This window comes from Chroicocephalus ridibundus, chromosome 8 (genome assembly GCF_963924245.1).
Source record: "Chroicocephalus ridibundus chromosome 8, bChrRid1.1, whole genome shotgun sequence".
Taxonomy (NCBI): domain Eukaryota; kingdom Metazoa; phylum Chordata; class Aves; order Charadriiformes; family Laridae; genus Chroicocephalus; species Chroicocephalus ridibundus.
The window spans coordinates 24509089-24523130 of record NC_086291.1 but is presented as its reverse complement, the minus strand read 5'-3'; the positions used below and the strand labels follow the sequence as shown (position 1 = coordinate 24523130).

The 14042-nt window shown below is 35.6% G+C and overlaps 1 protein-coding gene across 4 annotated transcripts in view; it reads left to right on the top strand.

Moving 5' to 3' along the window:
- Window positions 1–14042, top strand: part of CAMSAP2 (calmodulin regulated spectrin associated protein family member 2) — a 92199-nt gene that overhangs the window by 39385 nt on the left and 38772 nt on the right. For all 4 annotated transcript variants that reach the window (XM_063343109.1, XM_063343107.1, XM_063343110.1 and 1 more), the window contains exons 3-4: window positions 7704–7865; window positions 8549–8632. In XM_063343109.1, the coding sequence (XP_063199179.1) occupies window positions 7704–7865; window positions 8549–8632 (246 nt within the window). The remainder of the gene's footprint in view (window positions 1–7703; window positions 7866–8548; window positions 8633–14042) is intronic.

Here is a 14042-nt window from a genome sequence, read left to right as displayed (position 1 = left end):
ATATGACTTTAGGCAAAATCTTAATAAATTATTTTTGTACTATCAAATTGATGGCGTGACTTCTACCAGATGGGTCTTTTACATTCATTTAATGCTTTAAACCTTGTTTAAGCAGGGTTTTGAGATAAAGTGTGAGAGTAGTTTCAGATTAAGAAAAAGGCAAAACAGAAGTGAAGATTAGTCAGAAATCATGTTATATCAGTTACGTGAGCAGCAAAAGCTGCCATTCAAAAAAGGCTATCAGCATTTAAGCCTGGAATGGGTTAACTAGAAGTCAATGTTGCAAAGTTTTTGAAAACTAGTCTCCTCTGAGAACATACTGAGCAGTGGCTCTGAGCGGCTTTGTCAGTGGGACTTGATGTGTGCTGTGGCACAGTGCCAGGCGAACTCATGCACTGGAGGAGATGTGCCTCTGTGTCCCCTTCCACTCTCATCTCCATGAATAAGTACCCCAGCCCTACATTTATTTTTATTTTGGGACCTCAGCCTCTTTTCTCTCTTTCCCTTTCTAACTTCCTATCTTATATATTTATAGCATACCACCCAAACCTGAACTCTTCACCCCAAATTCTGTAGCAACCCAACTTGTCTTGTCACTGCTGCTGCATCTCTATGTGGAAGTGGTAGTTCTCCAGCACTCCTCAGGCTGTGTTCCTTCAGCCGATGTTCTGAGACGAACAGGCTTGGATACTTCCTGGTGATAACTGCCTCTGGAGGTGTTTTAGCTGAGTTGCCAAAGTTGTTAAACCACTGCTTTTAATGTCATTACTATGCAGGTATGAGTGAGTCAGGAAGAAGGAACTACTTTTTATTTATATATGGATATAATCAGTTTGTAACAAAGCCCTGTTTCTCTTTTTCCCACTCCTGTATTCTTCAAGGATTGGTGGAGATTGTTGTTACAGAAGGAATTCAGATGGTATTTTATATAATTACTGCTTCTTCTTGGTTTAAATGCCCAGAGCATAAGAGCAAGGAGGCAGGGCACGTATGTAACAAAATATAAATTCTTGTGAGGGATTTTTGTTTCTGGTTTATCTGGACAAGATTTGATAGTGTGATCTAGGAAAATCCTTAATTATCTACAAAACCAAAATACTCTGGGAAATTTGAGGATGGTGTTATTTATTTGTCTAAATGTGTATAACTATCTTGTTATCAGTTCCTACATTAATTCCTCATGTTAGTCTAACCTATCCAGCTACAAACACTTTGTTTTTGAAACACGGAGTACTTGGCATAAAGGCACTGAATTGCCTTTGTGTTTTCTACCATTCTACCATTAGGCACTCGATTCTTCTGGTAAATAAGATACAGGCAACTTCTGGAGTAATTCTTAAGTATAATAAAAAAAAAAAAAAACACAATTAAAGTAGGTAGTGCGAAACTATAAAATACAAAATACAAATAAAATACAAAATAAATATAATGTGATGAGCACCATTTACTGGTTCTTGATTCCAGTGTATGTTGTGCAGGTATTTTGTTTCACTATGACCTGGAGTGGAGCAAGGTCTCACTTGGTTATGTGATTCAGAAAGAATTTGGGAATCTCTGTTAAGTATTTAATTAGGATTGAGTTAATAGATCAAATGATTAAATTCCCTAACAAGCATAAAGAGGAAACCTTAGGTAGAAGAACTTAGAAGGGCTATAAAAATGCTTAACTCAGCAAGTGTCTGTACTTAACAAATACTGGGTTTTTTTATCAGTGAATTGCATTTCCCATGTCAGATGTGTATGGTCAGTCAAATAATGATGTTTTATATATATTCATATAATCGATTACTGAATTTTTAAAGTTAATCAAATACGGAAGGTTATCATAAATATTGAAAGGTAAAACCATTTCCTCTACCTTGCAGAACCTGCTACGATGTGTTTAGCGTGACTCAGTAATGCCCATTCTTGCTGAACAAGCATCTTATCAGAGTTAAGCGCTTGTTCTTGATGAAAATGCTGTGAGGGGGTAATTTGACATGATTGTTCCATTGCAGGACAAGAATAACTGGACAACTAGGGTTATTTTAGAATTGTGCTAGGCATAAGTACTTTGTGAGGCTAGAAAATAATTAGGTCCAAAAATCATTAAACGGGGCAGAACTGACTACTTCAGACTGCTCTGTTTTGTTGATTGAAATCTTCTAAAACTACCGTTTCCCTTGTAGCGTCAGAGTTGTCTTCATTTTACTTTATGAATGTTGTTGAAATGAAGCAATAGCTTTGAAGTTTGTAGTAGAGTTATCACGTATTGGCTCTACTTATTAATTCCTTCCTCACCTCCTGCAGTATTCTGTGGTAATAATCATAAAAGGAAATGTTAATTTAAGAACTGGTATATACTGGCAGAACATTAATAGGAATTTCAGTTTTATTTGAAGAAATGTTACTTACAGTTAGCATTACTAGATCAATTATTTTCAGGAATACACTAAACATTCCGCATATTTGTAATCTTAGTGTTTACTTGTATGTAATATCTTCAGAGTAAGTTTCATCAAGCCTATGGAATTTACTCTTTACCTTACCGTTAACTGAAGTAACTGGGTCAACTTACTGGTTTTTCCTGTATTGTGAGAAATACCTGGATCCAAAACCTCTGTTTTCAGCAGGTAGAGAGAGTGGTTACATGGATAGCTATTCATCCAAAGGTGATATAAATATTCTCCTGGCTAATTGCAGAGAGCTGATCTCTTCTATTCCTTGCTCAAGTGCCTGACCCAGCGTAGGCAAAATCTTTGGGGAATTTAGCTGGAAATACATGTGTGTTGTGCAAGTGAGAACTACAGGTGTGAAGCCTTTTTTTTTTTTAAATACGACCAAATTCCTTCACAAAATTCTTGCCAAAAAATTCTTGAAGCACAACCAGCTTCCATAAGAACAAAAACACATATTCCTGTTTACAAAAGCCATATCCTGTCAAAGATCAACTAGCTTCTCTGAAGCAGAATGAGACTAGGGGACTCTCTCTTTCAATGAAAGACTCAAGGAAAGAGTAACTTATTTATTTTAACATGAGGATAACAATTACGTCCTCAGTTTTCTTTCTTTCTGTCTGTCTCTCTCTTCAAGCACCATAGTGGGAAATGGCTTTGTCAACGTTTTTCCTAAAGGGGCAGGCCAAAAGAGAACTCCTGACTTGAATATCTTTTAATGGAATATGAGAAAAATCCTTAATAGTTAGGTAATAATATAAGAGCTCTTGATAATATGTGGTATTTATCCACAACTATCTGTGTGCACAGTATCATATGCACCTTTTGCTTACTATACTTTTTAATAAAGTTGTTTGTCGCTTGGAGGTGGAGCAAGCTCTGTAATCAAAGATCAGGCAGACAGAGAAGGCATTAGCAGTCTTGCTCGGAATAATTTTTCTTCTACAGTTCAGTAAGCTGCTTACTGAACTATTCAGCAGTAGAAAAGAAAGCTGCGGAACCTACGTTACAGGTCAGAAACTAACTAGTAATTACATGAGATTGTAAAGATTACTGAGTTAAAACTCTTGTGTTCAGTGCAGGGTATAGCTGGGAAAGACAAAACCATGTTTGTGTCTTAGAAAATAAAATACCTCTGACAATCCAGCATTTTGTATGATTTTTTTTTAAATATTTTGTAATGTGCCATGTGAGACTTTAGTACTCTGCATCGATGTAGTGAAATGATCAAAGAATGAAAAGATTTTTTTGAATTGGCTTAAACCAAATTTCTGCTTAAAAAAGTTTTGTGATAAAAGTGTATTACTTTCTGTGTTATTCACTGCTGCGGTGTTGATCTTGATTTATTTTTTTTTAAAGATATTTCTCCAGTGGTTTTGTATTCTACTCCATAACTTAAAATCTTACTGATTTTTTTTTTTTTTTATTTCTCTAAAAAATGAATTTTTTTTCAAAATCATGTGTCCTTACCCAAATATGCCTTGCTACAGTTCTGGATGTGGGAGGTATGTGACAGCGTGAAATTCTGCCTGTCTCTCTCTCTTTTTTTTTTTTTTTTTTTTTTTTTTTTTTTTTTTAATGCTACATGTCAGAATGCTGACATATTGGAGGAAATAGCAGCATTTAGAATACCATCTTGGTAGCAGTCATCATCAGCTGCTGGGGAGTTCCTTTGAGCATTGTATTAGAGGCTTGTCCAGAGGAAGAAGACATTGCAGAGCAGCTGATCCTAGTTTCTGCCCAGCTCAGAGTGGTATCTGTATTACTCCACCACGCCCAATACGAAAGGTTGCTTCCTTGTGTCATAATTGCAGATCTGACGAGTAAAAGTGACCTCTCCTGCTTGCATTTTTAGCTGTACGTAACATGTGCTGTTCAGTGAGAGATGTACAAAAAATAGAACTTTATTTACTATCAGTATAACTCTTTAAAAACTGTTCTTTTGGAGAACTTCAGCGGCTATGCTGATAAACCCTGTATTTGGAACAGTAGGATACTATTTTTGTAGTGCAGTTTTTAATTTAGTCTTTCTTGTTGAGCATAGTGAATTAAAAGATGTAAAAGAATGCAGATTGTCTGAGTCTTTGCAGAGTAAGTGGAAGAAAACCAGTAGAGCTGTATCTGGAATTAAAGAGTCTTCTCTTTCTGTACCTCCTTTTTTAAAAACAAACAAACAACTATTTTAGGTATAAGTTATCTTACATGCTTATCCATAGATGTTTGGTTTTTTAAATATTTTTATTAGTAAATAAATTATTTGTAAAATAAAGTTCTCTTTTGGTAACTGGGAAAATAGCAATTTTGTACTTTGTTTCTTAGGATAATAGCTCCAAGCTGACTCAAATTCTTCTTTTTATTATTTACCATTTAAAAAAAAATCTCCTTTTGAGCATCCTGCCTGGATTATGAAGAAAATAATTTGGAGTCACTTTTGACACTCCAAAGACGCTTGTGTTGATAGCTTATATAAAATAAAGGGTTGTGACATGGATCCAGTCAATGCGAGTAAAAGTTTACTACCCCTAGTTTTGATAGTACAGAGTATTATCTAAAGTCATCCCTTTCATTGTTCCCTCTGTTTGCTTAAGTAGTTTGCAGTTCATTAATAATTTGCTAGAAACATTGAAAATGTGACTCAGGGAGATAGTTCTAAATAATTTAATTTTCTTAATGTATTTATAATGTATTAGCAGTTTCAGTGGCTTTCTCTCTCCATTGGCAATCCACTTTATAGGCACAATCAAGTTCTAGAGACAAAAGGGTGATCCAGCATGGGAGGTGAAGGCGAGTAAATGCCTTCTGGGAGGGAATTACTCTGGAAGTGATTGCTTTTCTTGCAGGCCGGTCTCAGAGCACAGGCACAGTAGCCAGTGAACTAGTCGTGGATCAAGGGTTGGGGAGGAAGATTCTGCTTCTGAACCTGCTTGGAGCTTCCTTGGTTTTCAGACCTCACCTGGAAGGCTGTGTCCACCCTGCAGGCGGGGGATGAAAAAAATCCTCTTGTGCAGCAGGCAGTCCCAGCGGTTCTGGGTCACCGCAGAGGACTCTTAGCACATCTCTAGCAGTGGCACTCCATACGAGGCCACTCTTATGTCTGGCTGGGAAACGCATTTTGTGCACTACCTTGTCTTGAAAAGCAAATACAGCATCATTTTCTTGCTATTTTACTATCTGGGTTTTTTCTTTTTTTTTTTTTTTTTTTTTTTTCCTGGAGAGGTTCTGGAAATGGCATGTTTTAACCCAGGTGCTATTTAGACTAGGCAGCAAAGATACAGCAAGGAAAGACTGTTAGAGCCGTGACACCTGGATGTCAGAGAAGATCCAAGTCTTCCCTTCTTTCTTCTGTTTTACACTTGCTAAACTACCCTTCTGCGATCTGAGCTGGAAACTCCTGCAGAGCTGCATGGGTTCATATGCCTGACCAGGGCTCTGCAATCCGTCACAAGGTTTTGGGAGTTTACTAGTAGTTAATGTGATACTCTGTCAGCTCCTCCTCTGCACTGCATTGCTGGCCCAACAGAGGAGTGACTCTTGCGTATCTATGCATAGAATTGCCATATTTCACACTGGAGTGCAGGTTCCTCAGGAGACTGGTTATGGGCAATACCCTCTGTCTTTTCCTTCTTAATTACTGCATGGTAAGAATTCCCCAGCTCTTTCCTTCATTTGCACCTAAGAGTTTGTATCAGTAGTTGTCCACTAAAGGTCTGTAAATAAATTGCTAAGGCAGATGAATATGGTGAAAAGAGTTTATTCTGAGTGAGTCGGTCAATGTTGGCAGGGATGAAGAGGCGCAGGTTCCCAGCCTAGTGGCACTACTTGTGCTAGGAGCATGGATGGAGCGTCGGGCAGACAGGAGGCCCTCTGTTCACATCCAGGGTCTGAGAGAATAAGCTTGACCCAGGAAGGATGGCTGTCAGGAACAGTTTTGTGACTGTCTTTAGTAGATAAAGTTAATACAGTATGCCTTTTTTTGTCAAAGCAATCAACTTAACTGCATTTTTTAAAAAAGGTATGTGCTGCTGCGTGCTTCTGAGATCAGCATCATCACTTTTGTCAGCGACACAAACACTAAGGGCAGCACAAAGTCTGCATCTGTTCATCTTTTTCCTGCTGGGAGTTCTGGGATAAATGATGTGCACATACTACCTTACCGATAATGATTAGAAAGCATATTGCTGTGTGAGTCATGTTGCTCATTGCTGTTGCCATGGCTGTTTTAGCTACCTTGGAGATGTTCATATGAATATTATTTTTTTTTTATAGAGTTGAAGTGATGGTGTTAACAAGTGTTTGGGATCTTTGGCTGCATCGTGAGCTGTGTTTAAAGGCAATGTTTTTAAAAATACAGTGTTTGGAAATTGCTCTGGTTCATGGGAAATGTTGCTTAATACTTAGAAAGCTGTTGCTGTTCTTCTTATCATGAAGCAGAAACGAATCTGTTTAGCTGTAGGCACTGCCTCTACAAACTGCCATCATTTTCTTATTCAGTTGCAAGAATCTAATGTAAATCCTGGTTGTCATCCTCTTGTTGTGGTTGGTGGGGGGAGGGGGCTGGTTTGTTTGTTGTTAATTATTACAAACTGTGAAATAGCCATTTCAATACATAACCACACCAGGAGAAACATACTTCCTCTTTTAACAGAAGCTATACTTCATTTATCAGTAAGCTTATTGTAAACCTAGTTGTGCTTATATATCTATTGGGTTTTAATTTAAGGCTAGTATAGTTGTGTCTTCTTCCTGGTATATGACTTTAAAAATAGATAAACTTCCACTTACTAGTGCAGCATTTTCATGGTGATGAAGGTTGTTTACCAGGCAGGCTCAGCTTTTATTTCCAGTACAAATAACATTGATCAGGCAGGGGTTTTTATTTTCGCCAGAGCGACAAATTTAAAAGATCTCTGTAGCTCTGTTTAAAAGTGATGTAATGTTTGAATCATTGAAACTGCTTTTCCTTTCCATTTCCAGTTCTTGATTTTTGGTGTTAATTTTGTTACACAAGTTATTTTAATTTGAAATAAGGATTTTCTTAAGTAGTATCCCTGTGCTTTGTATTGTGTTCTCAAATCTGTTATGTGTGTTTGTCTTCATTTGTCTTTCATTCAAAAACTGACAACCAGACAGAAAACTTGTGGCATTTACAATTTTGGTCTTAGCATGTATGTGGCTATGTTCAGAAATGATAAGTAAGAATGTGATTTTTTTTTTTCAATGTATTTATTTATTTGCAATCTGATTCGGTATTGCTGCTTTTCTTTGTAGAGTGCTCACTTGGCCATGATCGATACTCTTATGATGGCATATACTGTAGAGATGGTCAGCGTTGAGAAAGTGATTGCGTGCACTCAGCAGTATTCGTCCTTCTTCCAAGCTACAGATCTACCTTATGACATTGAGGATGCTGTTATGTACTGGATAAACAAGGTATGAGTACTGGAAAAGCAAGCTGGGGTTGTCTTTGTACTCCATGTGATTCGATTAGAGATGAGTGGGTAAGATATATATGTATGTAGGTATATCAAGACTGGGTCTGATACAGGCTATTCCTTAATCTGCTGTGTTTGGATAATAAAAAGCAAAGTTTGTGGGAAAAAAATTAAACATGTCATACGAACCAAATAAATGGGAAGTCTAAATAAAATACTATAATATACATTACATATGACATCTTAGCAGTCACTATCATATTGAGATCCCATGATGGATGTTCGAGGATCTCTTTTCGGCTTTTTAAGAGTTGTCGTCTTATTGTGGGATTTATCATGATTTAAAAACAAGGTATTCTGTTTGTATTTGAACACATTTTGCTTGAAGTGATCTGCCTTCACTGCGTAATCAAATCAAGTAACAAGGATACACTAGTAATCAAATGTGGTAGAGCATAGTAAGGAGCAAGTTAGTTTGTACAATGTAAAACTAACAACTAGTGACCCCAGGCTGCATCTGAAGCTGACATTTGCTGATTATGCTTCAGGGCTATAGTCTGAAATATTTGTTTAGTCTTTTCAGTTAGCTAGGTGGTAGGGATTTATAGACCTTTTGAAAACTTTTAATTTCCATTACTTGTTTCTTGGAACAGACCATTGAATAAACTATTTCGTCTCTAGGTAAATGAACATTTGAAAGACATAATGGAACAGGAACAAAAACTAAAAGACCATCACAGTGGAGAATCTGCAGGAGGTCAAAAGGTAGGTGTAGGAGTTAAAATATTTTTAAACAAGAATAAGCATTTATCTGTAAACAAAAAATACTTGCACGCAGTATGTATAGGTGAAGATTCATTTGCAGACATTGAACTTTGAACTGCTTGTTAAAGAAAGCAAATGTTTAGTATTCAGTCATTTTGTTATTAGTTTTATCATTTCCTTGAAAATACCCATTTAAATTTAACACTAATAAAGTTGCACTTTGTATTCCCCCTTGTCCTTTTGACAAATAAATCTTTGATAGCAGGGAAACATGTTATGTTAATCCTGAGAAACTTATTAAGACTAATGAATACTTTCGAATTAATTAAAACTGTAGTCAGATCTGATATGAAAAAAAACACATTTTTATTCATGATTTTTAATATTTTTTCCTTGTGAACTGCATGTATTTCAAAACAGAAATCTGTATGTGGCATCATGGGAAGCATTGGTCTGGCTATAATCCGTAATACTGGTTGATGGCAGGTTTTATTATGTATACAATAAAAACAGATTATGCTTGTTCCCTTTCCTAACAGGATTTTTTTTTCTTTAGTCTGCGGAGCACAGTTAATTAAATAGCATTATACCCATCAAAATATGCAAGGATAGCATACAGTTCCACAGTATGTAAAATTGCTTGCTTCAGAATGAGATCATTTATCCTATTGTGATATAGTTATTGTTGGAGAGTTGGTAATCAGTTTGAACATCCTTTGGTATAATCCTTCACTTGAATGCAGAACAGATTTCCTAGCTACTGCAAGGCAGTAATCCTAGTTCCTGTCCCGGTCTGTTTTCACATAAGCAGCTATCTCCTTTACAGTGCTACTCTGAAGGAGTTGTGGCTTACCTGGCTAGATTAAAAGTTCAGCTTCAAAAAGCATGAATGCAATGAATGTCCTCGCACTTGTGGGGTTTTCTTATTAAATATAAGGAATGATAAAGGCTAATTAGCATGTGACTCAACAAAAGAAAACGGTATTATTTACAATAGTAGTGTGACCCTGATGCATATATCCTGGATGGAAAATAATCTGTGTTCAGTAGTGATAATGGCATAGAAATCTAGAGAATAAGATGTCCCTGACAAGTTCATTTTTCAAATTTAGATAAAATAAATGGGGGACGAGGAGATAACCTATGGTCCTCTGTCCTCTAGTGTTTTTTCTTTTTCCTGAAAATAATAGTAGGAAGTTTTGTGTGTGTTTTAGGTCATGTTGAAAGATGAGAATAATTTTTTGAAATCCAAAGTGTATGAGAGCCTTAATATATGGTAAACAGAGATATATCAAAGAGAATATTATTATCAGAGCAATGCCATAAATTACAAACACATTATCTGTGTTTGTAAAAATTCAGTAATGTTTATTTTCACTTATAGTTTGCATTTTATATTAGGAATAGCAAGACAAAATTTTTAGTTTGTAATTTACCTTTAACGTCAGCATTTTGAATCAACCATTGAAAGACTCATACAGTCTGTAACTCTGATCCCATAAACGGACCCAGTGGAATAAAACAGTTACATAAAAATGGTGTATGCGTTTGTGGTGTTTTTCATATGAATTGTGAATCAGTAACACAATCAGAGCCCTCTTCTGTTTGCCAATGTACAAATGCATTTGCAAAATAGCAAAATCATGCTACAGTTGCCATACCATGAAAAAAATTGTAATTAAGGCCTTCTTTTCTATCCACTGAATTTTACATACGATTGTCCCAGGTACTCGTTTTGTTATTTGCTTCAGTGTGGGATTCAGCTACATAAATTACATTGTCAAGTAAGGTATTCCATGCTGGGGAGTTGTATTAGCATAGTGCTATTAGCTAAAATCTCAGCATGGGCAAAACCTCAGTCTCTTGCTGACCCCTAAATGTCTCTTCCGACAGTAAATTTATTGTGGATTTTGGTGTTTGGGTTTTCTTGTTTTGTTTTTAAAAGGGCTGTTAGAAGTTAGCTGTCCTTCACATGAGAAGGACATGAGAAATGTACATGAGAAAAATTAGGATAAAATTACTTGCCTAATGAGGCAAAATACCATTTGTATATTAAGGTTTCAGTGAATACAATGATAAAATGGATGAAATTGCTTCTGGAAAATGTCTAGCATACGAAATATTCAGTCAAATCTATTTTGAAATATTTAAGGCAGTTGAATTACTGAATTTTTTATTTTGCATGCAGGAGGACAGCAACAAATTTTCAACTCATTGAGATTATTTAACTCCAGGTTTTCTTTGAGCAAAAAAAGTCTAATTCAACTGATGGCTAATTTACTATTCTGAAATCTCAGCCATTCTTTTTGTCACATGCCTCGCAGTATTTCCCAAATTTCCACTTACTTTTGCTAACGTTAATGGTGATTGCACACGTGCAAGCATCTGAGATTTAGTAACACATTAAATGCCATAACTAAAACCTGTATTTCTTAACCGTGGATCATACTGAAAGCTATCTTTCCAAAGAAAACTATAATGCAGATCCATTGGATAGATCAGTTGCATCAAATCAAGTTGCTCAAAGTTTCTGAACAAGAGTTTCTGTTAAATTATGATGTAGCTCCTGTCAGGCATCTCCTAGTATTTATTCCCAGATATCCAGGTGTCTTACCTGATTATCTGTCTCCATATTATATCAGTCCGTGTATTTCTCTTTTTCTAGCACAGAATCAGTGACATGTCCTGTTACTTTATGGCACTGACTCGACTTTGTATATCTCAGCTGTGAAATAACTGTAGCTAAACTCCTATACCAGGTTTGCATGTTGCTGAAACATGAATATAATTTTTTATCTGAATACTAATTAGAGTGATTTTTCTCTTTTTTTTTTTGTGTGTGTCATTTCGTACTATGTCTGGGTTTAGTTATTAGTGTCAGTAGATTTTCTTAAAAAAGGTGGGGGGATTGAATTCTGCCTTTGTCTTAACTAAAGCAATATTATTACATGGTTTTCTGCTTTTATGGAAAAATTAAGTTACACTTCTATATATTTATTAAGTGTAGCATTTTCTGTGCTCATATTACAGTTGTAGCTTAATTCTCAGTATCTAAATTCAGTTGTTTTATTTTCTGTGATACTTTTAAACTCCAAACTGCTGCTTTTGTTTGTATTTTAAAACTTAGCATGAAGGGGAACTGGAACATATCATTGTCTCTCTTTTCTGTCTTCCACCATCCTTTTCAGACTGGGGCTCTGTTTTGTAATTTAGGTTCTCTACGTTACCAGCACAGTTACTGGTTCAAAAGGTGATGATTCCATTCTAAAACTTAAGAAACTTTTCAGTCTCCTTCCTGCTTTAGCCATATACCTTTGGATATTTAAGTTTCAAAGATTCTAAGGTGTGGTCAGGTTTTCAACCTGAACTAAATTTAAATTAAGAATGCCTCTTTTGCTGTTGTAGAGAGTTGGCCAAACAAACATGGGAAGAATAGATTCTTTTGGCCAAGAAGCAGCAAAGTTATTTACCTAAAAGGTGAAACAAAGTTAATGAGCAGACTTTTTAATTATTTTATAATTTCCTATTGTGATAAGTTCATAAATTTATTGGTTGTGAAAAATAATTTCAACATAATCCTCAAGCCTGCCAAATCAGTGCCTTACTATTTTGTTACTAATCTGCAGTGAATCTTTTTGCAATAAATAGTAAATCTCTACATTTCTAAAAATTGTAAGTGTCATATACACAGATTAATAAATAATATAACTGATAAGATATACCTGTTTTCTGTTTCTGGATAAAAGCAGATTATGAGATTGCTTTTGTTTTCCTTCACTTTCTTCTGCTGCTAGCTTCCTGTAGAAGATGAGAGGGGAAGGAGTTTGTATGATTTTTAGTTCCAGGTAGTCCTCTGTGGATCTTGATCAGCCAGTGATTTGTGGTAACCTCGTCTTGTTCTGGTAGAGTCTCTGCATCTTCTTTCAGAATTAGGATTTCAAGTTTTGTAGTGAATAGCTTTGGTTTTCAGGCTTCCGTTGAATAATATGTAGTGAATGTATGGTTGCACTGATTAAACTACTGATTTTCAATTTAGTCGAAGCTTTCTCAAAAACCTGTTATTTTTCCATCTGCTTTTGTGATTTAGACTGAATCAGTCGTAACAGATTTACGCTGAATCAATGCAAATCCTATGAGAGAAACAAATGTAAGAGTACTCATCCAAAGACCTGACTTCTTTAAATGGTTTTTGTTTTGTTTTTTTTTTAAATTAGTTTAAACAGTGCAACTTTTTGTGTGGAGGTAAAACACTAACACCATAGTTCCACTTTCAATTCAATGTGTCATAGATCCCCACTGCTAGCAAAAGCTAACCTGTCACGAAGAAAAATTTGCAGCAGGATCAGCTTCTTGATCCAATTAATGCAATTAATGCACAGCTGCATGAACACAAATGATGGTGCAAGGAAAACAGCAGAAACAAGTATTTAATGAAGGGCATGACTGTCATTTTTTGGCATCATAGGGTGATTTTATATTGAGTTAAATTTATCACAGTCATGTTTAAAACTTTTTGTTAGGGAGGATTAAGTCTTTACAATCTTCTTGTAAAACTGTAAGGCTTCAACCTGAGGGACTGTTTTGTTCTTTGGTGGGTTTTTTGTTTTGTTTTGTTCTGTTATTATTTGGTTTTATGTTTTTTAAATATTGGGAGAAGTCAGTTAGGACTCTCTACTCAGTTTGTTTTATAGTGACCAATTTTTTTTTTTAATAAATTACAGGGGAAAAAAGTTTATTTCTGTTGATATAAAGCACCAATTCAACAGACATTTGAATTCCCATTATGTTGTCCAAGAAATTTCAGCTTTACTTTGTCTCTTTTAAGTGCCTTTACAAAGTGTATATTTATAAATCTTATAGTCTGTTTGAATTCAAACTTGATTATTTTCAGTCTCTTAAAGCATATTCAGAGTAATCTCAACCACAGTTTCAGCCAAGAGGACAAATAAAAATATATATTGGATTGCTAGTTTTGAGTTCAGTTTGTGCTGTAACAGAGAGCTAGCCTTTGGAAATCAAACAAATGTGTGCCTTTTTCCAAAGAGTAATTCTTTAACCTATCATTAAATAGTTATTGATGGACCTTTTGAGTCCAAGTCTGAAATACACTTCACCTTGATAAATCAAATATGTTCCTATTAGTGTTAAGTAGAACAGTAGTCAGCCTAGGTCTGATCTCAGTCCATTTACCTAAAAACTTGGTCTGTAATATGGTTTAGAATTTCCGATTGCAGTTGAAAATTAAGATAATTTGGTTTTGAATTCATGCACTTTTCCATACGTTGACTGTATTTCAGTGTGGTGAAGAGAAACTGAACCCTTTGGACAGTGCTTTAGTTGGGTGTGACTGAAACATCTAGAGCCACACACGAACATACATCTTGTAGTTCACGTCTTATAAGTGGCTTTG